The 24,092-nt window shown below is 42.4% G+C and overlaps 1 protein-coding gene across 2 annotated transcripts; it reads right to left on the reverse strand.

The window, feature by feature from the left end:
- Nucleotides 1–3,485: 3,485 nt before the first annotated feature.
- Nucleotides 3,486–23,663, reverse strand: SYPL2 (synaptophysin like 2). 2 transcript variants are annotated; one of them, XM_054981386.1, is made up of 6 exons: nucleotides 23,422–23,663; nucleotides 23,156–23,227; nucleotides 18,414–18,538; nucleotides 11,867–12,071; nucleotides 10,288–10,479; nucleotides 3,486–9,432 (listed from the first exon to the last, which is right to left on the reverse strand). In XM_054981386.1, the coding sequence occupies exons 1-6, from the start codon at nucleotides 23,470–23,472 to the stop codon at nucleotides 9,304–9,306; spliced, it is 774 nt and encodes a 257-aa protein (XP_054837361.1). In that variant the 5' UTR covers nucleotides 23,473–23,663; the 3' UTR covers nucleotides 3,486–9,303. The 2 variants fall into 2 exon arrangements, with proteins under 2 accessions (XP_054837361.1, XP_054837362.1); XM_054981387.1 differs by lacking the exon at nucleotides 23,156–23,227.
- Between the last annotated feature and the right edge of the window lie 429 nt (nucleotides 23,664–24,092).

Below are 24,092 nucleotides of genomic sequence, written 5' to 3' on the forward strand. Positions count from 1 at the left end.
AGTCACTCATTCAGAGGGAGCTTACTTCCAACATAAATTATGCGGGGTTGCAGCCAGAGTGTCTGCCAGGCAAGAAACGCAAGTGCCGGAACTGCTGCCTCTCCTCAGCCTAATGCCTGGGGGAAGCTCTAGAGGTAAATGGCGCGAGCATTCCTGCGCTCACTCAGCTGGTCAGGCTGTTCTGCCACAGTGACAGAAAGCTCCCTCTGGTTTTGAAAGAATTGCAAGCCAGGGGGCCCCCTCTACCCCCAAATCTTTTTGCTGCTGCATCCCCCCACTCCCTCCACGTGTAGATCAATATCTTGTGTGCCAGCCAGCATCCTCCCGTCTAGCCTGTACAATGAATTCATCCATCACTTTGCTCTTTTCCTAATGAATATTTTCTCCCCTGTAAGGGCTGTTGCAAAAGTCTCTGAATGGCAATATTTCTCTGTCAAGACGTCACTCCCTTTAGCAGGTTGAGGTAGAGTTTAATATAAGTGATTGTTCCTACCTTTGCTAAATGAAATCTTCCTCCCCAAACCCCACCCTTACTATACCCCTTTCACAGCCCTCCTCAACAGATTTTTTTGAGGGGGGGGGGTTCTGTCTTGAGAAATTTTCTGCTGCTGAGAAAGGATTCCAAATCAAACTGCTCTTTAAAACTATGTGAAATTTCAGGATTGTGTCATGTTGATGTCTCCTGTTCATATGCCCTGGTTGGACTGCCCACCCAAGGGGCCATTGCCCAGTGAAGCTCTGGCTCCTCACCCTCTTGTTTAATGAAAAATGTCTAGATCTCAGCTCTCCCTTATTCCATGAAATTCTATGAAGAATTTCACGTGCAGATAAAATCTACACTAAGACACTTGTAGCGTAGCTTCTTGAGAGTAATATGAGAAAGAGGCTACCATAGGACGCACAGCAAAGTCAGCCACCAAAGAGCAAACTGTTCAGTCTATATGGCATGCAGCAACAACTGAAGCCTTGCTGTATCCAACACCCTCACTGCCTCCTGAGCTGTGAGGTTAGACAGGGATACTTTAAGTTAGAGATGAAGATGAGTAAAGGAGCATAGATTACAGGTTTATAAATGTATGCATGATGTGGAAAAAATGTAGGTATTTCTCCCCCCATTTATAACACTAGAACTACAGGTCATTCACTGACATTAACTAGCAGTAGATTCAGGTTAGACAAAAGGCAGTACTTCTTACAACTGTAACATTAGATTGGTGTCACCAGGCCTAGAGATGGCCACTCCCTTATGCGCCATTCAAAGGAGATTAGACAAATTCATCAAGGTCTGGCAACCACTCTGATTTTATTGTTTTAGTTTCTGATAGTCACTTAGGCTGTAATCCTAAGAACACTTTCCTGGGAGTAAGCCCATTTAATAAAATGAGACTTATTCCTAAGAAGACCTGTTTAGGATTGCTCCCTTAATCTTATTCCTAAGAAGACCTGTTTAGGATTGCTCCCCTTAATCTGGCTTTGCTGTGCGCCCTATGGTAGCCTCTTTCTCATATTACTCAAGAACAGGTTTTACTCATTGCTTTTGTCACAGAAGCTCTTAAACAGGCTACATTTTAAAGCAGGCTTCAGAAACAATTGACTAGTATGCCACCTTAAATAATTCGTTTTATTGGTGTAAACTTTCATTTGGTGATGTTTTTTCTGTTATCCTACTTTTGAGGAATCAGAAAAAGGGGTATGTAAGCATGCAAGATTTTGCAAAGACAGATTTTAAAAAATGAAAACAACCTCAAATACTTAAAGACTATCATGACAATTCACCACTATACAAGACCTTAATAACAGAGGTAGCCTTCTAGTTTTAACACTTCCCATTCCCATTGTCTTTCCCTCCCCGTGTTCCTTTTCTCTTTCTCCTTTATAAAGTAGGGGGCACAATTTTTGGCACGTTCTAAACGTATGTATTATAAAACCAATAAAAACGACAAAAAAGTGAAAACAAAAACAGGATATCATTCACAGTGCAGGATGCTCAAAAGTCAAAGTCCTTGAACTTCTAGGCAAGAGTCAGATGGTTTTTTAATGTATTGATCACATTTGCAACCCTCTCTTCTAAGAGGCTCAGGGTGCCAATAATGCCTCTACATGTTCTGAATAAAAAGGACATGGCATTCACACTTGAACAAAGGTAGTTTCAGTGACCATAGTGTCTAGCTGCTTTCATGCAGTTCATTGTTTAAATTGGGACCTGATCAGGGCTCATGTCAAGGGGGAACACGCCGGAACGCAGTTCCGGCAGTTCCCCAAAGAGGTCACGTCAGGAGGCCCCGCCCACCTGAGTCTCGGCCATTTTGGGTCCGTTTCAGCCTGGATTGGGCCTCTGATGGGTGGTGGATCACTCTCCCACTCAGCAGCGGCCCGATCCTGACCATTTTGGGCCCCTTTTGGCCATTTTCAGCCCCGTTTTGCCATTTTGGGCCCAATTTCGGCCCTGGATGGCCAGGATTGGGTCCAAAACAGCCAGGATAGGTGATGTCAGGGGGTGTGGCATATGCTAATGAGTTATGCTAATGCGTTCCTCCAGCTCTTTTCTACGAAATGACTGCTGGACCTGATAATTGCACATCTAAATGTTCATAACATTATAATAAGCCCCTAATAGAATCAAATGAACTAACAACGTTTGAAAAAAAAAATCTTGAAGGGTATTTTTTGGCCTTTTTCTGGATGTGGGATACACATGAGAATATTGTTAGTAAAACTGTCTTTACAATACACTTTTTACAAAGTAAAATTTTTACAAAGTACAAATCTTGAAGGATATTTTTACAATTTACTTTTTTCAAAAAGTCATGATGTTTTTACCAAAGGGTCGAGTATAATATTGGTCTGTTAACACTGATAATTCTTGGGGCCAGAGAGATAGGACAAATTATAGGCGGCCAATTTTCAAACAGCAAACCTGCTCTGAAACAGCATGATTTGTCAAACTGAATGTGCAAATTGGGGCAGGGAAACCTGGGCTGAGGTCTCAGCTCAGTTTTGAAGGCAATTGAACCGAATTTGGAATTATCACCAGCTCAGCCTGAACTCTCAAATGGGAATAAAGCTGACTCAGTATTATCTATACCTCTGTGCCAGTGGGACTCCATGTATACTCCTGACTCAATAATGCATCACCAAATCATAATTAGTTTGGGCAAGAAAGTTCCAGATCTCTCTGTAAAGCCGCATGAAGTAGAGAATGTAGTAGACACAATAGAGCTCAGCCATAGAGCAAGGAGGATGAAGAAACGGGAGTTTCTAGGCCTCATTATTTAAGATGATACTTGCTGACAGCTCTGAAATCAAAAGTAAGCTGGATTCTTTCTGAAGCCAGTAGAGTCCATTTCTTCACTCTACAAACCTTCCTGCCCATCTCCCCGACTCCTGTTCACAAAATCATTGTTCTCCAGTAGCTCTGTTCTTTTCCTTTCCATTCTATATTTCATATGGGGAAAAGGTAACAAATTAAATGAACCTTAAGCCTCTTATATTTAAACCAGCATTCTTTATTTTAGTTATTGGAGTAGTTTGTATGACTCTCTTGGGCACAGTTCCAGAAAATTAGTACAGTGGATCAGGGCAACCAGAACTGAAATCTCCAAATCAGGGATTTAAGCTTACTGGGTGATCTTGGACTAGTCATATTCATGCACTCTCCCACCCCACCCACCTGAAAGGGTTTTTGAGAAGATAAACTGGGATAGCTCCAGCTCTTGTATGGCATGTATACCTAGGAAGCACAGGACACTAGTACAACAAAACCGCTCCCTTATTTGTTCATTACTCAGATGAAGTTCTGGTGGTTTTGTACATATATTTCAGAAAGTGTCTGGATTTGGCTTCTGCAGTGCTCTTTCCCACCACAGCTAGCAATAGGAAAAGGAAACTAACTCTCAGGCTGTGTATGGGCAATTTTTTCTGTGAAACAATGGGAGCTACTCCTCCTTAAGTACTACCTCATAGCTACTACTAAAGTACTATCTATGATTTAGTGACAGCTTCATACAAGTGTAAGGAAGACAAGGTGAACTGATTTAAATCAAGGCAGTAAAATAATAAACCACACTTTAAATCACTAAGTTAAAAAAATTAAAACCATTGATGTATTCCATTTTGAATCCAAATATATATATTTCTTGAACAAGCATGCATATTAACTGATTGCTGTAAGAATTAAAACATTATGTTGGCAGCTAAATACAGCCTTTATAAGACTACTAAATTGCCTACTTAAGGTGTCACATGCAGTTTCATGATTCTTTTTACTTTCAAAATGCAGCCATAGGGGGTTACCATTTAAAGGTGGCAGGCAGAGATGAACTTTAACCATTTCATCTTTTCCTGCTTTACTCTAAGTCACCTCAACAAAACTGCCTTTACATAACAAACTCTTTCTGAAAGCTGTATTTTCCCCCCAGGAGTGGTAAAAACAGTTTGCTAAGGGTACAAGGGGGGGGAATTGTCCTTTCTCCTCCACATCAGTCCTCTCCTTTAAATTACAGCACTAGTCATTGCATCCTGTAAAAAAAGGACAGTTGAACTACACACAATGTGTAGCTCTGTCCTTAGAGATGAATTTCTGCTTGGCTCTCTGTCATGATCACTTGCTTGAAGGCTCTGCCTGTAATTCTATGCATCTTTATTTGGAGGCAAGTCCCATTGTGCAAAGTGGGGCTTATATTTGAGTAAACATGTTAGGAATAGACTCCAACTAGTGCTCAAATTTTTCCAGAAGGAAGATGCTGTAGATGCTAGGGGAGGGGGGACATTTGTTTCTCAATGTGATGAAAAGTTACTGTCCATGGTCTTTGGCTGGAAGAGTGATAAATATTCATAACTTGAAATGGAACATACTACAAAGCTCAGTGTATTAATACACTAGAAGAATAAGATGATCTATATGGGCTCAGCAGATGATTGTGAGATACAGGAAGGCATTTCCTGGATCCTATTGCTTGTGATTTGTTAGTCATTGGTTCCAGTAGGAAGCCCACAAGAATAAATATCATATACGACTTACTGTGTCATTTATAATGCTTAACCTCAGAAGTCAGATTCCCCCCTATGCTTCTCTTTTTTATAGATAAAGGAAGCATTGCACTCATGCGTGCATTTCAAGAGATTAAGTGCAGGCTTTCTTCTACACGTTTGTTGCATTTACATTTAGGTTTCTTTTAAAATCAGGTTACTTTTAAAAAGAGATGTGCATTGTAACAAATATAAATATAAAAAACATTTTAAAAACAAAAATTGATTCTATCCACTCGGGGAAAGAATTTCAATGCAAGTCAACAGAGCAGCAAAAGTGTCTAAAGTAAAATTCTAGTCTCATCAATTTATTTCTTAAGGGGAACTGCACATTTTTTCTTCTTAATGCATGTGTGTAGATACATAAAAATTTCTCAAGCCTTCAAGTTCCAAAAATGCTCTGAACACTGGAGGGGAATGGCAAAAGTGGTGCTAATCATGGGCACTATTTATTGGTAATCCCTGCCAGTCACCCTGAAATTCACACACTATTGCAGTTGTGGTAGTTACATAACTGCATGTTTGTCAGTTGTCAACTTTCCCACTGTACAGTTGGATTTACTGTGCAGAACTGGTTTGATTGGACACTAGGGTAGGACAAAGAAGTAAATGTGTATACTACAGGCAGTGTCACGTTTACAGTATCACCCTCAAGCCTTTAGCAAACTAGCTAGTGTACATCTTATGTACACAAACTCAAAACATCAAAAGACATCCTTCAGAGAGAGGTCAAATTAAATGTGCGATTGTGCTTATATGCACTCACACCACACCAATTGTGGATGAGTCAGTAGGAACTGGGGCTCCAGAACTGTGCCTGCTGATGGTGAGATGGGATATACAGAATAGCAGTGTAGTCTTTAGGAAGATACTTGCATTTTATGAATTGGGCTGGAAAAAGATTACACGGAATACAGTAGGCAAGGTCAAAGGAAACCTGTGCAAACCCAGTTCTCCCTCAGAGCAGTCTCTTCAGATACTTATGAGAAGCTATACCAATAAGCACCAGAAAAAAGCATATGCAGCATACTGTCACTAGAAGAGAAAATGCCCAAGAAGGCAGATAGAGCTAACTCAGACCAGACCCAGTAGCATTATGTGCTGGGAAACTGAGCCACTTCCATTAAATTGTAGCTTTTTCTAATGCAGAATACGGTGGCTTTCTGAGTATCCCTTCTCTGCACATCAGTAACCACACAGAATTCCCTCACTAAGCGCTTATATATCACTTTGCACATTTAAGCACATCAAGCATGCCAGGCCTGGACCTTCCCTCACCCCATTAAAAACCTACAGGAAAATACAAAGCTACTAAAAGCTGAGGTTGGCCCTTGCCCCTCCTTTGGATACAAGTTCTGCTGGTCCCCAGTCACCTGTCTAAAGTCAGTATCATGTGGGGCCCTTCACAAAGAATGTTGTGTCAGCAACATTACCATACTTGTGCAGTCTGAAGTCTGAGAGCATTAATCATCCAGGATGACTGTGATTTCACTGTAACCTAATGTATTGAAGCAGCAGAAAACCTCCATGGCTGTAATGCATTCTGTAGCTGCTTACAACAGCCCTCTCTATGCTCTGCACACGAGAAGTGCCAACTTTAAGGCTACTAGGCTAAACTATATATTACTTCTCTCATTCTCAATACACACAGGGACACTCAAACTCACAGGAACATGAGCCTCATGGGAAGTGACCCTTTTCACAAATCCTTGCCGATGATTGGATCATATCCCCTCCCTAATTTATTCCTACTTCTACTGCTAGTTCACACATAAAACTTTTCTCAAGTTTTGGAGCAACATCATCCAATTTGTTCCCATAGCTTAAATTCAAAGGATCTTCAGCTAGTGTATAGTGGCAGCACTCAGTACTGTGACTGATTTATACTAGCTGAGACCCTTGGATAAATCTTTAAGATACTAGTAAATATCTCCAAAAGATGCAGGGAAAAAAAGAATCAGTTTTTATGGGATGAAAGATTCATGTCTCTAAGTACTGAAGACATGGAAGGCTGACTTACTCTCTTAGATGTCCATAATGTCTGTACTATGAAGTGCTTCAGAGAAAGATTCTAGGGGGCCTATAAAGGGCAGTCACACAATGTATTAGCATGTGAAAAGGGGTTTCCAAAGCGACCACAACTGGTGGCCAATAACATGGATTTTAAAAATGACCAGGAAAAAAGTCATCTTAAAAGACTACTGGATTGAAAACTTGGAAGGAAATCTTTCTACTGGCAAGTTTTCTTGGTGTATCAAACCAGTTGTTAGTTACAGGAAGCTGGGCGCTGCTGCCTTTCAGGTGACTACATGCTTTAGGGCTTGTGGCTTCACTGCTGAAATGCCATAGAATTCCACTTTCTGTGATGCAGAGGTAGCAGTGATAACAAGACTCAAGTTAGGAAAGAAGAGAGAAAAGTACAAAAAACCTGTAAGGAAATCTGGGCTTAACATAGAGGTCCCACAGCTAATGAAGCACCATTAATGTTTCTCCTTCAGTAAAAGAGAATTCCTCTCCCCCAGCATAGAAATGAGGAAGGGAACAGGAACAAGAAAAAGACCAAGTCCAAACAAGGTCTGATAAGAAAAGTTTAATAGAGGAGGCAGAGGTCTGACACCTCCATCCCACCACATCTCACTCTCAAAAGACGCTACTTTTCTCCACCCAAAATTAGATAATTGAAAACATGGTGATTTAAGGATTTCTGAAGCCCTAGAAGCTTCTTCTCTATTTACTCACATAGGTTTCAGGAAATGGAAAACAAGAAGGGTTAAGAATAGACCTGGGGTAAAACACCAAGCAATGGCATGATCTGCAAAGAAAAGAAAGTCATAGATTCATCTCTCGCGCAAATAACTTCCCTAATATATGTAATAGCAAGTTGTATCTTACTGATGTTGTTGATGATTTTAAAGGCACAGGGAAAGAAGACATTAATATTTTCCTAATGTTGTGCCATGGTGGTCCCATCATTCACCAGAGGGACATGCAGGGATCCCGATTCCTTTTAAAAAAAATCACTGCATTTCCTTGAAGGTCTAGGATGCATTAAGCCTTAGTCAGGAGTCCCTGAAAGTTCTGCAGCCAGATCTCTACTGTCACATTGGACTTAAAGGGGATGAGAGCAGGTGATGGTGGCATACAAGAGTTCAGGAACAAACAATACACAACACAAAATATAGGGCTCAGTAGCTGGTCCTAAACAGACTGTCTACAATATAACAAGCTCCATGTTTGTCAACCAGGAAATGAATGCCCTAGGTCTCTTGGGCCCCAAAATTTATAGGCAACTATTCTGGGAGCTGGGCATTGGATACCCAAGGAGGACCACTGGTTGTGCTGTATTTAAAAATAAACTAAGCTCCAGAAGATATTGAAACATATTTCTGTGATTTTCATCAGAGGAGCGACAATAAAAAGCCCTCTAAAGATGCAGCTTCCACATAGAAAAGGGATTTGCCAGCACAGCACAGGAAAAGAAGTCAGCAACTGCCGAACAGGTGACCCTAACAAATCAGAATTCGTGGCTCAACATGAACACAATCTACTTCTGTCTATGACTAGAAAACAGCCCAAAGATCTTTGTCTACAAGGGGACCTATCCTTTTGCAGCCAAAAGGTGCTAGACATTGATCCAATTGTATTTAAGGAGGCAGAGAGACATTCAGCACATTCCAATTCCACAATGCAATGGAGAGAAATATCATGCCCTCTTTCCTTCAAGCATATTGAATGTAAAAATATTCCTTCTATTCTCTCCCTTCTCTTGCTGCTAGGTCAAGTGGCAGATTGTTTTTGCTTTTATCATGGCTGCCGAGAAGGTGTGCTTTCTCTGGAAAGTATCTAGATGATCCATGTTCTGAAGCACTAGTGCCTCGGCTCTCTGGATGCCCTTACCTATTCTGCTTTGCTAGTTTTCTTTAAACTGAACAAAAGCAGATGTGAAAAAAACAACTGCTGCAAAGCCTAGGACTTATGGCCGAAGTTACAATGTACAATACCAAACATTTATTAATAAAAAAATCAAATGAAATAAAAGTTTGGTTGCAACCATGTACAGTCTAGGACCGCAAGAAGGCCTCCAATTTGAGTCAGAGGAAAGTGTCCCATAACAGTCATGGAGGGAGGCCTGCATGACTACTGGACAGCAGCAAAGATGGTGGCGAAGGCACATTTCCCACACTGCTGTGAAAAAAGATGAGCATGTATGTAACAGAAGGCACTGTCTGTTCTCGGTGGGGAAGAGGAGGCTTCAGGAGCAAGAGGGCAGATTCCTTATTGCTTATCAACAGCTCCTTGTTCAGCAGAGCTTTCCTTGTTGGTGGTTTGTGCATGCCAAGGGGTCTCTTTAAAGACAAACCAGCAGTTTCCAGCCCACAGTATAAAGTTGACAAAACCAAACAGCTGAGAAGGAAAGAGAAAAGTGCAGAGTTAATGCAAAAACACTTGTAACCAATCACACAGAATGTATTTGAACTCAAAGTCCATACAAGACCAGCTAATGACCATTTACTACTCTTTGGGGCAAGCTTTAAAAAAGGGCCAAATGTCCCCCAGGTTTCAATGCATATATGGGTGCTAATCCATATTTGTGATTGTGAGGACTGAATCAAGATTGGAGTCAATTAATCCAAAGTAAAATAATATAGCCTTGATGAATAACCCATCTGTTATTCAACTGCTGAAGTCTGTACTGAGGTCACCACTGAAAGGTGACATTATTAATATACGTTTCTTACACATGCCGTTTAAAACAGCCACTGCTATGTTGGTAGTGCATAAGCATTGCTGAGAAAATATTCATCATGAAAAGGGTTAGATTCTTCTCACTCAATACAAGTAGGCAAAGTATTCTTTGCTGGTGAAGAGTGAGGAGAAGGACCAGGCTTTGTAGAAGTGCACTTAGCTTTGTGTTTCATATGAGTGCATACATTTTTTAAAAAGGACAAGTTTCAGTTAGCTTTCTGTTGTTAGCAGTTGTTTGCTGTGACAAACATATGTTGAAGTCACTGCTTACTTGATGAGATTAGAATGTCTGAATCACGATCTTTATTCTTTCAGAGTTCACAAAGACCCTCTTACTCTGCCCAAAGAGCTCAGGTGAAGCGCAAAAACTTGCACAGATCTCCAGTGTCACACTTGTTAAGCTCTACTAAAGTTCACGGAGCTTCACCAGTTCAGTATGTGATCCAGTGCGGTTGATGCCTTCTATGTTTTCTTCCCCAAGCCATACAACCTCATTCCGCTGGTGACTCTTACCACAGAGATGTTGGCCAGTCCCATAGAGGGTGTAGCCCCTGCGTTGCATATAGCGGTTTTGAGCTGGCACACTGACATGGCAGCAATGAGGCTAGAGGGCCGAGTGGCCCCTTTTACATCTGACAAGCCCTTGCCCCAAGCTGAAAATGCCACAAGCCAGAAAAATGTAAATGAGACAGTCACACAAAAGTCCTAAAGAAAAAAGAAAAGAAATAATATCACAATGGTTTTCTCTCAACAGAATGGCTCTTCTCTTGCTACTGTCCAAAATAATGGGCATTAAGGGCTTTAGATACTGGTCTATCCTCTGTCAAAAGCCTTTCCAACATGTCTGGAATAATCAACAAGTGATATATGGGGCCATTACAATTCAAGTGAGTATTCAGATCTATAAAGGGTTTAATGCCACAGTTTAGAGACTTCACAGGAGACAAGGAATAGCCAAATCTAGGGCTTTCTTGGTCTGTCTTTTTAAAATAGTTGCGTAGAAACAGAATTTTCAGCACACACAGCCTATTATGTCCCAGTACTCAGACCCAGTTTACATTATGTAGCAAATGGAGGTATAGAATAGACTGTACCACTTCACACTACAGATGGGGACTTTCATTTCTGAATACTCAGTCATACAAATACATTTTAAGTTGAAAAACAACAACAGTACAACAGGAAAAAACATTCATAGCAACGGTGATAATACTGGGCCCTGCAAACCTCCACATGAGAGCTCCCATGCTGCAGTAATTACACCATCAATAACCACTTTCTGTATATAGACAGATTTTTAAAAACACCAAACACATTTTAATGCAAAACCTCTAATACCAACACTGTATTCAGGTGTTTTATAAAAATGCCATGGTAAAGTAGCTGATCAATCAAGCAGGACTAAATGCCTGATCTACATTAAGATAAAGATGTTTGACCAGGGCAGCCAAGGCCATCTCCGTGCTGTAGCAAGTCCCAAAGCCAGACTGAAAAGGGTCAAGGGTAGAAGAGTCATCCAAAAACCCTTGGAGTTACTCTGCCATCACGCATTTGGATCAAGAGTTCCACAGCACTTACAGATAAACTCCACTTGACCTTGGAATCTGATCCCAACATGTAATTTCAGTGTAAGAAAATCATCCACTGGATGTCAGGGGACTAAGGGAAGGAAGAAATACAGATTGGGGCTGTAGTGCTGGAGAATATTTTCTATCCCTCCCCACCACTTCCCCAATTGAAAATTACCCTCACCAAACCAGGGCCTGTTTTAAGACCCAGTGGTGGGGAAAAACATAAAAGCACAACACTGGTATTTGTCATTATGCTTTAAGAGGCTTAAAAACAGCCCAGGGAAGGTAGAAGGGAGAATTTCAACTGGGGAACTAGCACAAGGGAGGAGGAGTTACCACCACCACCCCAACCCGGATCTTTATTGCCTTCCCTTCATTGCTTTTTGCAGCTAAATTACATGTTGTGTAATTGGTTACCAAGTGTCACAATTATTTGGCTTTTAGTCATAGGTTCTTCAGAAATGAAGATCGTGCATCACAAAGTTGATAACCAAACAATATGTGCCAACTTGAGGTCTTACCACAAAAGGAAGTCTCTTATTCTCTTTGTAGAGGGAGTGGAATCGCAGATAGACAGCAAGAGCTGCCATGGTATACAGGAAAGAGAAGACCCCCAAGGTCACAAAGAACTCAGCAGGTGCTGAAAAGTCTCCCATGAGATGCAGTGTCCTTTTATCAGTAGAATCCTGATCACAGACTGGCATGTCAAATGGAACTTTGTACAACCTGGTCAAGATGAAAGGGAGACAGAAGGAAGAAATGTATTTGATACAGGTTACGTGCCTGGCACGAGGGACCTGGTCACAAGCACCTCTGACAAACAGGAACGAGGCTTGGGCCAAAAAGCTATCACAAGATTCTAAAACAGTTCAAAAGCCTTTAGAAATTGTTTACTTGAAGTGAAAGTGGAATGAGAATACACACAATGCATAGCAATGCCTGTCTCAAACAATCTTTCGGGAAAAAAACTATAGCCTGTCTTCAGGAGATGCAGCCCTGTCACTTTCCCACTGAAAGCACACCTCCATGTCTGCTTATCCTCAGGAATACACCTGGTGACAGGTAGAGCTTTCCCTATTCAGGCTGCCACAAAAGCACATCTTACCAAGAAGGACCAACCCCTCTTTGGCACTAAGCTAGGTTTCAAATAATGCTTGTATGCTTCTGGCATTTATCCTGTCCATGAGGAAGAGAAAAGAAGCATATCCTTTTCTGAAAGAGAGAGAACTTCAGCTCTAGGGCACAGGCAGACTAGGGTTTTTTTTAATGTGATGTTAGCTCCCTACCAAGGCTGCTAGCAAATATGTCTCCTTTCTAGCAAATTACAGAAGTTAGTCAGATCCTACCAGATAGTAGGATCAGTTTTTCTAGGTGTAATACAGAGGGAAGTAATCTGCTGAGACTACATCACGTAGTAACATCATTTTTGATCCCAGAGATAAACAATCATAGCTCTGAACCTGATCACTAACAAGTTGTACAACACCAGCAGTGATGTGTATATCAAGAGCTTTCGGCCCCTTCCCTCTAAGACCATTTGAACCAGGCCAGCATTGCCATTAGAAGCTTTGCAACTTGAACTCCCAGTAAGAGCTTCCAACTTAAAATTGTGCGGATGGAAATTAAATTAGGAGTTTTTCTCTCTTTGCATTTTTGAAGTTTTCCAAGCACACATGACAAACCTCATTGGTGTATCAGATCAAATTCTCTGCAAAGTATATGAAACTGTACTACTGAATCTAGTCAACCTGTATCCACTGAAAACAGCTGAAAATTTAGTCTGACTTATTTTCTTGATACATTTCTATAGTGGAATGCATAAATAAATATGACTTAAAAGAACAACCAGATGTTTCACCGTTTGTCTTCAAAATTATTTTATGATTTGTATGTTGAACATGTCTCTTGGAAAAATTATCAGAAAGGTTTTTTTGTTACGTTTATATGTTAACAGTTTAAGACAGGAATCTAACAGCTTGTCCAGCTAGTAATTTAACCAATAACCAATTTAACCAATAACAACAGACTGCAATTAGAATATTTGGCTTGCTTCAATTAAGACATACCCAAGAAGAAAGATGTCTACATTCCCCACAACCAGAAGATTACAGGAGGCAGTTATTTGCCATAAAACACATACATACATGTTCTCGCATGATCTAGGAGTTAAGCAGCAAGATTGGGCTCAGATGAAAGCAGCAAAGGCCTCTTGCATTTAAACTGCTTACACAACAATTTGTTATTTAAAGAGAATGTTCAGTAGATATTCTATTCTGTGCTGCCACCACTGGAACCACAACCACCCCTCGCAATTTGTTCTACTTCTTGTCAAAGGCATTTCAATAGACTTCATAGATGTTCCTCTATTTATAGCTATCAGATGTTGGCAGGGACGCAAAGATGCACTGTGATACAGCCATGTTCACGTCTTTCATATATGGAGCACAGGATTGATTTCAATCTAACTTTGGTCCCTTTTCTTCTCAGCTAACCAGTCTTGTGATGGATCCCTGACAGATAAGACTTTTGCAATTGTTTTCTTACTCTCCAGTAAAAGCAATCTTCTCCTGATTTGGCATGCCAAAAAGACCCAAGAATACTGCCCTTTTAGCAGCAGCAGCAACTGATGAAAGTTACAAAAGTTTGTTTGCAGTACATCCATCTCTATGCCTTAGCACAACCCGAACTAGAACTTAAGAGTTAATAGTGATGTTTAGGTTGGGGGAAGGGAGAGAAAGGATACCAGTGTAAACAAACTTCTAACAACCTGCTCATAAGGCTCACTACAGATGACAGAAAGATTTGTCAGCTCAGCTGTTGCTTTTAAACTCTGTGATTAAAGACCTTCACTTTTCACTTCACATCCCAAAAACAAGTTACAAAGCATTCATAATTCAATAGGTTCAGATGGCAGTTTTCCCCATGTGCAATTTGGCGCTGCAGAGCTGATCTGAGATAGGGTTGAGAGAGGGAAATGTCAACTTCAGGGGGTATGGGAGTTTTGCGAAACTCACTATTTTAGATTGTGCCACCTAAAATGACCTTACTAGACTTCAGTTTGCCAGTTTCACTAGTACTGATCAGTACAGGGAAATGCCACCAATTCAGCTGATATTTACAAGATGTTCTGCTTTAAAACTTTAGTCATAGTTTTCAACTTGTATTTTGGCTCTAAATCAGTCCCCCAAAGAATGCACTCAAACAGCAACAAAAACCTCAGTTCAACTTTATCAGGTAGGGTTCCAGACAGAATATATCACTAGGAAACTACTGTGTTAAAATTAGCAATGTTCACCCATGCAGTTTTCTGTGGATCAACAAAAACTGCATGTTAACACTTATGCTAATTCACCTTGCAGTGTGAAAGGGTTTTTTTTCCATATTGTGGCCTCTTCTTAATGTCTTGTATTTAAAATACCTATATTCAACTTGTAACCTGACTAAACACAGACTCTCAAGAATATAGTTCAAGAAAAGAGAACATAAAATATACAGGAAATAGTAGCATCAGCCAAGACAGTAGGTCTACAGTAGGTTAAAAGCTGAGCTGTATGTATTTAACACTCAATCTTCTCTCCCATTGCAAGTTCAACAGTATTCCCTTAATAACAATGACACTATAGACTATAATGCTGACACTATCTTGTAAGGTCCAACACTAGCTGCTCCTTTGTTTGGCCATCCTAAATGGATAATTTTAAAACACCTCTTTTTCAAACCTGCAAGGAACTAACCAGATAGTGCATGGTGTAACCAACTTAGTGCTTTTTCATCCATCAGTGATCCAATGGCCTTTTGCTTTTTGTTTATATAAATGATGGCTCAGCTGTAGGTCATCTTAAAGCAAATTAGTTTGCCCCTCAGCAGGATTTGAGTACAATGGCACCTTAGAGACCAAGATTTTGGTGCCCCCCAAGGAAACAGGCAAGCTGCTTGGTGGAATTCAGCCTATTGTATAAGTGCTTGACCAGGGCCGTATTTGGGGGGGGGGGGAGAGGGGTCGCTTGCCCCAAGCCGCTGCCAAAGAGAGAGCAGTGGGCACAGCTGCTGGCCAGGATCGTGTGGAGCTTGTGGGGCAGTGGGGGTGGCTGCACACACAGCAGGGCTGGGAGGCCATCCGCATCACCCTGGCCGCCTGTGACGCCGATGAGGTGGCCGGCTCGCTGGGTGCTGAGCTGGCCCTCCTGCAGCGGTTGCTGGCTGGGAGCGCACAGAGCTGGTGGCGGCAGCGCAGGCAGCTGCATGGGAGGGCTGGGAGGCTGCCCGCACTACCCTGGTCTGCAGCACCAATAGGGCCACCAGCTCTCTGGATACCGAGCTGGCCCTCCAGCTCCTGCAGCTTGCCGGGAGCACGCTGCCAGGTAACAGGCGGGGAGGCAAGCGGCCCAAATTGTGGGAGTGTTCTGGGGGGATGCCCCGTGCAATGATGTCACTTCCGAGAAGTCCTGGGAGCACGCACGCACACTTTGCCCATGCACACATGTGGTGACAGGGGCTCCACTGGCCAGGAGTTGCCCCGCGTGCCTGGAACCGATGCTACGCCGCTGTGCTTGACCCACGCCCTTTGCAACTGATAACATCTATTCATGCAGAGCTGTGCAGGTTGGTCCAGTGAGTAGTGAATGCTTCCTTAGAATAAGGCAGTTATGTTGGCTACTTTAAAGGAGGTGGTTATGATACCCCTTCTGAAGAAATCCTCCATTGTCTCAAATGATTTGAGTAACTGGAACTAAACATCCCCCTTTTTGGAGGTAAGGTGCTCAGCTAACAGAAGCCACACAACTTCGTATTTTCTTGAATGAGACAGGCTACCTGAACCAATTTAAATTTACCTTCCAATCTAGTTTTGGAATTGAAATCATCTTGGTCCCCCTGACAGGTGACTTTCAATAGGAAAGAGCTGGCAAACATGACCCTGTTGAGCCTCTTCAATCTTTTAGTAGTTTTGATACTGTCAACTGTGGTACCATAGCTGGTGGAGACAACTATCAGGAGCATCATGCTCTGCTGGCTCCTCTCCTCTCTTGCTGACCAGCACCAGGAGGTGAAGCTAAGGGACAGCTCCTGTGTGATGGATTCATGCTACCGAGTGTCTCATCCCTTCCTCCATGCCATTTGACATCTACATGAAACCAGTTGGAGAGTGCTGTCCAGAGAAGTATGGAATGAGGTGCCATCCGAATGATGACACTGAGCTATATTATTTTTTATAAGAGTCACATGAGACAGCAGCTGTCCTGAATGAGCATTCTGTAGTATTAATCAGCTGGATAAGATCCAATAAATTCAGTCCAGAGAAGACAGATGTCCTATTGTCCTATAGTCAATAATGGATCGAGGAGACAATTTGTTATGGATGGGGTTGTACTCCCTGATGGATCGTGTTTACAGCTCGAGTGATAATATGTCTGCAGATGGGGACCCAGATCTCATCTGCAGCACTTTTGTCCAGCTTTGGTTGGTTCACTAGCTGTGATCCTTCCTTAGGAAGCGTGATCTGGCCACTCTTATTCATACTCTGATTACTGCAATATACGAAAGATTGTGAACACTTTAGTTGGTGCAAAATGCAGCAGCAAGATTGTTGATGGGCATGAGCCATAGGGAACACACTTTATTGGTCCTGAAAGAGGTACATTGACTGTTGCTTTGCTATGGGGAACAATTGAAAGTGCTGGGAGTTACCTTTAAAACTCTATAAGGTCTGCTCCAGGATATTTAAAGGACTGCTAGCTCTAATACAAGCCTACCTAGATCATCAGCAGAGGCTGTGTTCTTGATGTTCTCATTTTCGGAAATGAATTGGGTGGCAACCACAGACACAGCCTTTCTTGTGGTGGCATCCCAGCTTCAGAACTCTCTCCTTGCAGCTGTTTGCTTAGTACAGAGTTCACTTAGCTTCTGACTACCAGGAAAAGACCTTTCTCCTAGGCTTTGGGTTGATTTTTTCCCCCAGCCTTGACTGAAATAGTTTTTATTGGTGCTTTATTCGATTTTATCAGTTCCTGTTGGTTTTAAAAAGATGTTAGTTTAGTGTTGGTTTTTAAGGAAATGTTTGATGGCGCAGAGTTTGTTTTGTGTTATTGCTAGTTCATTATTGATACCATTTGGTGTTTTTGCAGCTGATGTCATTTTTGTGGATTGTTCTTATATTGGAAGCTACTTTGTGAATACTTATACTGACAGGTGGGATATAAAAACCAGTATGTAAATTGGCACTTAAAATCTCAGCCAACACAAGAAGGGTTCTAGCAGTCACCCCAAGAAGTTCTGGAAGTTTTAAGAGCCTCAAATCAAATTTATTTTTAGTCATTAGTTAAACTTTCAGGGTTATTCTTCAGAAAGATCTTGACGACTAGGCTGTGTCAAAGTAAGCAGTGCGTAACATTGAAAACTGTCATTTTAAGAATTAAGGAAACCTTGCAAAGCAGAGGCACAGTAAGGGGTTAAACACAGATTTATTGTCGAAGGCTTTCATGGCTGGAGAACAATGGTTGTTGTGGATTTTCTGGGCTGTATAGCCGTGGTCTTGGCATTGTAGTTCCTGACGTTTCGCCAGCAGCTGTGGCTGGCATCTTCAGAGGTGTAGCACCAAAAGACAGAGATCTCTCAGTGTCACAGTGTGGAGAAGATGTTGGCAGGTAATTTATATCTACTCAGGAAAGTGGGTTTGGGCTGAGTCATCCTGTAGGAGTTTCCCAGGGTGTGGAATGCTAATGGAGTGAGGTGTCACTGTATCCTGAGGAGGTTCTTTAGCATATGGATTGATGCTTGATATGCTAATCTTCTCTGCAGGGCTATTGTGGGACGTGGAGTATTTCGTTAGCCTGGTGTTTTGGCTTCCAGCCCTGCACTGTGACACTGAGAGATCTCTATCTTTTGGTGCTACACCTCTGAAGATGCCAGCCACAACTGCTGGCGAAACATCAGGAACTACAATGCCAAGACCACGGCTATACAGCCTGGAAAATCCACAACAACCATCAAACACAGATTAGTTGTCATTTTCCTGGCTAAATTAAGAAAAGTTAGCTTCATATATTATCATAAATGAGGGCTTTTATTTACCTGAATGGATATCCAAACTGCACAGTGATAGCAGTCATCTCCTTAGGATCTGCATTGCATTTCACAGTAGCCCCTGTTTCTGCACTGAAAGAACCACAGGATCCAAAGGCAAAAATGGCAAACAGCTGGAGAAAAAAAAGCAAAGAAGGTTAGTACCCGATGTTGCTAAAAGCCAAACAACAGCACAGATGCTTCATGCAAGACAATACATCTGGACACACCATTTACTTTGAACAAGAACACCTCAGAAACCACAGGCAATAATCCAAATAAATTCAACTTTAGCTTGGGAATCATAACAGCTCAGAACTGCACCGATGAGGTCAGATCTCATGTAACTCATACTACCAGTGATGAGCAAGTTATCTGACAGACTAATTCAGGGGTGGAGGTGGGAATCTGCAACTAATGTGCCTTTTTTTGTTTGAGCCACTTTTTCCAAATAAAGTATCTGGAACAGAATAAAAATAACAAAAAGGAAAGCTTTGCTACATAGAGCTTTTTGGATGAGGAGGCCACCCTTCACAGAGGTACCCTCCAAAGCATCGACTAACTTGCTACCACCATGATAGAAATTCAATGGATGAGAAATGCCGAGTCAGAACTAGTTCCTGTTTACAGAAAACTTACCAATCCTGCAACCCTTACATGAAACCACTATTGGTTTAAAGAAAATGTGCCTCAGGATTTCATTTAGATCTTTTATTCACTAGCAAGACCACTGAGAGGTTGATTAGTACCAAATGTAAAAAAAACCACTTTGTATTATGACCATATAAATAACTATAAAATCAAAGGATAATTATTCCATCTTACTAGTCTTTAAATCTCAGTGCCAGTAACTTGGAGCTACATACATTTCAGCAACAAGCAAAAGTAATTCTGTCCTAAACAAATGCTTGAAACTGACAGCCTTCCTAAATTAGAGTTGTTCTAATTTAGCTCATCATGCAGACCCACAGCTATGCATGCACTTGAAATGAGAGAAGCCCAGCAAGAACTGCAGGGTCTCAAGAATGACAGGTACATAAAAGCAGGTGGTAGTAGCAGGGAAACAGGCTTGGACTTCGATCCAGTCTAAACTGTAGTATATATTACTACCATAGAAACTTTGCTTTGGTTGTTTAGCTTTGCATTATTATATAAAAATAAAACATGATATTAAAAGGATTCCACAACCACAAAAAGCAGTGACAGAGGACAGAATGGGCCACAGGTGTTCAGCTATAAAATCTTACTCAGAAAATACACCCTCAAAACAGGCATCACACACAGGAAAGGCATCAATCACCAAGAGCCTCCTACAAGTCTCATAGAGAAATGTTTCACAAATTCTTCGTTGGGCCAGCAGATAACTAACAAAGCTGGGGAGGCGGCTGTGCCCAGCTAGAAGGAATCAGTATTGTGTATTTTCACAAGACCAATGCTTAACACAATAGATGAAGCAACCCCAGATCAGGAGACTGGCTGAACAAGCTTTATAAATCTCTACCAAAGTAATTTGGACTGTATCCACACAGAGACAATTCTTCGTTAAGTTCTAGTGGCTGCTGTGAATGCTGAGGCATTTTTTGTGGCAATGAAGCATATATACAGACGTTTGCCCTGTACTTTCCTTGTCTCAGACCTCTGCGGCTGCCATTTCTCCCCTTGCCGTCAGAGGGCTTACTTCAGGCTTTTTAAAAAAATGATAATGGCCAGATCTCTATAGAATTATAATGATCTACTGAAACAATGTGCTAGTTCTTCTCTTTAATTTTTTTTAAACTCTCTATCACTTTTAATTGTGGAGTTCAAGAAAAAAGTCGTTGGTGCCTTTCCTCATAACTCTACAAGAAAAGGACTAGAAACATACTTTAAAAATAAATGTAGGAATGAGCACATTATTGCAATAGATCATTATAATACTATAGTAATTTATCCTCACTGATTTTTTAAAGCACTCTAATGGGGAGGGGGGAGAGAGAATGGCAGCTGCAGAGACTGAGGTAAAGAAAATGGGGCCAAAATGGGCAGGACTGCAGAAGTGCATGTCTTCCTCTCCACATGACATCCAAAGGAGCTTTTACTATGATCTTTACAAAAATATCATACCAAAGTGGAGGAGAAACATGAACTGGTTTATCCCAATACACATGAAGAAAAGTGATGTGCGATATGAATTACATGTGCAAATGAAGTATACAGTTAGTTACAGAGTATTAAAATATCTGGGAAAACAATGAGAACAAAAAACAAATTGCAACAAGATGCTAATGAGCATGACTAGCATACAATTTGTAGGACTGCCAGCTCTGGGTTGGGAAATTCTTGATTTGGGAGGAGCCTAGGTAGGATGGGATTTGGGGAGGGGAGGGACCTCAGCAGGATATAAAGTTATAGAGTCCCCCTTCCAAGGCAGCCATTTTCTCCAGCGGAACTGATCTCTGTCACCTGGAGATCAATTTAATTCCAGGAGGTCTCTAGTCCTCAGCTGGAGGTTGGGAACCCTATGCACAAGGCAGGGGTATTTTGCAGAATATATGCTGTCCAGTGTCAAAGACTGACATCCCTGTAGTTTTCTACAGAGGCCTTTTACATTCCTAACCCGTGACAAGCCAACAACCTTGATCTAGTAAGCCTTGTCCACAGACGCTTACAAGCAGCTAGCTTGTTGCCATCCTACACTGTGGGCAGAAATGGAACACAGCATCATGCCAAATATCTCTTCCTGCTGTCTTTTCATTAGCCAGCCATGTCACCTGACCCCCTCAACCCACATAAGCTACATGATCCTGTCTACTCTCCATGAAGTTTGCATGCATTTAAGTAGCTAATGATAGTACTGCAGCTCCTACCAAAGCAACTACTCTCTGAAGGAGAGGGGGAAATGCCAAGATTAAACTGCACATATCAGTTACTGGACTTTCAAAAGATCAGGAACAACGGTCTGCAGAGCTCACTCTGTGTGGATACACATTTGAACTACACAAATTTAGGACCAAGTCTGCAGAAGCACTGCAAGGCAAGGGCATCAAAGAATGCATGTTCCATTTCTAGCAGGAGCTCCTGGTATTGATGGCCTCAACTTTCCAAACCTGAAAAATGCCATTAGAGTCAAGAAAAGTGTTCCAACATAGATAGGAAAGTGCTGCATTTGAGCAAAATACTAGCACTAAACCAGATAACCTGGACAGGCCATGCAGCATGGCAACGGTCATAAAAGAATATGCACAAAGAACTCCTCCTATGACGCAAAATAATGAAAATTACTTATTTCTTTTGCTGTGACTCTACAGCAGTATTTCTTTTACTGATAATCAAGTACTGTCATTGATTCTGCCAAAGTGACACCTTGCATATTTCATTGAAAGAGCACAAAATATAACAAGATCCAGAGGCTATGGGGGACTTTTCTCAAAAGATCTACCATGGAAATCTCTGCTTAAGATCCAAATATAAAATGTGGCCTGGTCTTCAAAATGAAAACTACTACAGCTGAGCCATGTAACTATTTTATTACTGCAAGTATTCTATGCTAAAATTCTAAAGAAACCTGGATTTTCTTAATGTGGAGAACTGAGCAGATGGCAATATAAAAGAACATTTCTTGTGGGAAATGAAAGAATTAAATGCATGGGTAGTGGGGGAAGAAAAGGAATAACAACTGTGAGATGATGATGATTCAAAGATGTATGTCATTACATGAATTCATTGTTTGCCTCTTATGTGTACCACTGTGTGTAGTCAGCCAATCCACCCAAAAGGTCTCTGTGAGCTACTGGTGGGTCTTAATGCTTTTGTATAGAAATCACTATCCTAAAAATCATGCATGTGCAGAATGTTACCTAATAAATGAGATGTGCATACCCTGAAGTCTAAAACCATTCAAGATTGCTATAAATTAAATTGATTTGTCAGCTTGCTTCCTTTCCTTTATTCTGTTCCACCCTGCCTCACCACTTTATGTCAGTTTTTTAAAGCTGTCAGGCAGTACTGTCTTTACTTTGTGCAAATGTGCAAATTACAGTCACCAGCCAGATGTCCCTTAAAAGATGCCATCTACTCTCGGCAAAATTTCTCACCTTTTGAAGAGCTGACACTTATGCACTAGGATTAATTTGTAAACATTACCAGTGTTATGTAAAGCTAATGGCATTGTTGCAAAGATCCTCTTGAGTTTTTCTTCATATAGGAGGGACATGGATTGCCCTTTTTAAGAATTATGGCATACTTTGGGGTCCAATAAGATTAATTTCTTCTTTTTGTGCTTATCTCTGTGGTGGACAGAATCAGGGGCTTCTTGGCCACCATTTTTCCTAGAGAAAGATTAACTTGAGTCTCTCTACACTTGGGCTCCAAGCTGTGGTTCTAAGTAAATCTACCCACCCTTGGGAAGCCTGAGATCAGAGAGAGAGAATTCCTGAGCTCAGGGACAAGTTAAGGCGTGGTATGTGCAGGATCAGAACTCTAGAAAGGTTAAACCAGCCTGAGTGAAATGTGAGCCGCTAAAGCCGTTCCACAAACCCAGACTCCTTGCACATAGAAGGTCTGCCGGAGAGGCCATCCAGTCCAGCTTGCTCCAGCCCCTGCCCTGTTTCCACGGCCAGAGCGCGCCCACCCCTGCTCCGAAACACCCACTCCCCGCGTGTCCCTCTCCTCCCCGCAACTTCCCCCAAGCGCCAGGGCAGCACCGGGCCGGAGCGTCCCCCCCGCCCCGCCCCCGCCCCAGACTGAAAGTTGCACGAGCCGACTAAACTTACCCACTGCAGCACCTTAATGAATCCCAGGGGCTCCTCCAGGCGGCCCCAACGCAGCCCCAGAAGCAGCTGGGCCTGACGAGGAAAGAAAAGGGGAGGGAGAGAGAAACAAGGGCCAGGAGTTCAGGTCAGCCAGGAGGGAAAGCAAAAGGAGGAAGGGGCGCGGGAGTCAGAGCGAGCGAGAGAGCGAGAACAATGAGGGCTGGGGAGGCGCAGAAGAGACGAGGTGGGAAGGGGGCTAGAAAAGCCAGCGGGGAGGGGGGCCCTACCGCCGGGCTTCGGGACTCCTTGTCCGCCGTCTGGGCGCCGGGCTCGGACATGCTTGCTGAGGGTCGGATCTGCTCTGTCTGTCCGTCCGCAGCCCGGCGGAGTGCGCTTTCCTCGCTCCTCAGAGGCTCGGGCGGAGCGCTATACCGCGACTGCTGTTCCCTCCCGAGCGGAGCCGCGGAAAAAAGCCCCCTCGAAACTCCTGTCAAACTCGCAGGGGAAAGTGAGCGCGTCACGTGTCGGCAAGCACATGGACCCGACCCGGCAGCTGCGGGCGGCGCCTCCCGGCAGCGCTGGGCTGCGGCTCCGCCTTCCCCCAGAGACAAGGCGGGCGTTTGCTTGGCCCCTTGCGGTGCACGTTCCCTGCGGGCTGGGGCTCAAAGGCTGCACAGCAACGCTCTCGGACCCACGCGGACGCTGGATCCCTCCCCGCCCTAGGAGCCTGCACTCTGAATATTTTAGCTGGCAGGAAGCGCGTCTCAAAAGGTGATAGTAGAACAAACAAAAAAGGCAGAGAGAGGAAATGGTGCCATCCCAACCCCCAGGGAAAATTGTTTCTGAACAAAGGCTTGAAATTTTTTTTAATTTAGATATGATACAGTTCCATAAGCCATAAAGATACCAATTCTTTGAAAAGAAACACTCTCACGTTCAAAAAGAGTCCAGTAGCACC

Source organism: Eublepharis macularius, chromosome 5 (genome assembly GCF_028583425.1).
Source record: "Eublepharis macularius isolate TG4126 chromosome 5, MPM_Emac_v1.0, whole genome shotgun sequence".
NCBI lineage: Eukaryota > Metazoa > Chordata > Lepidosauria > Squamata > Eublepharidae > Eublepharis > Eublepharis macularius.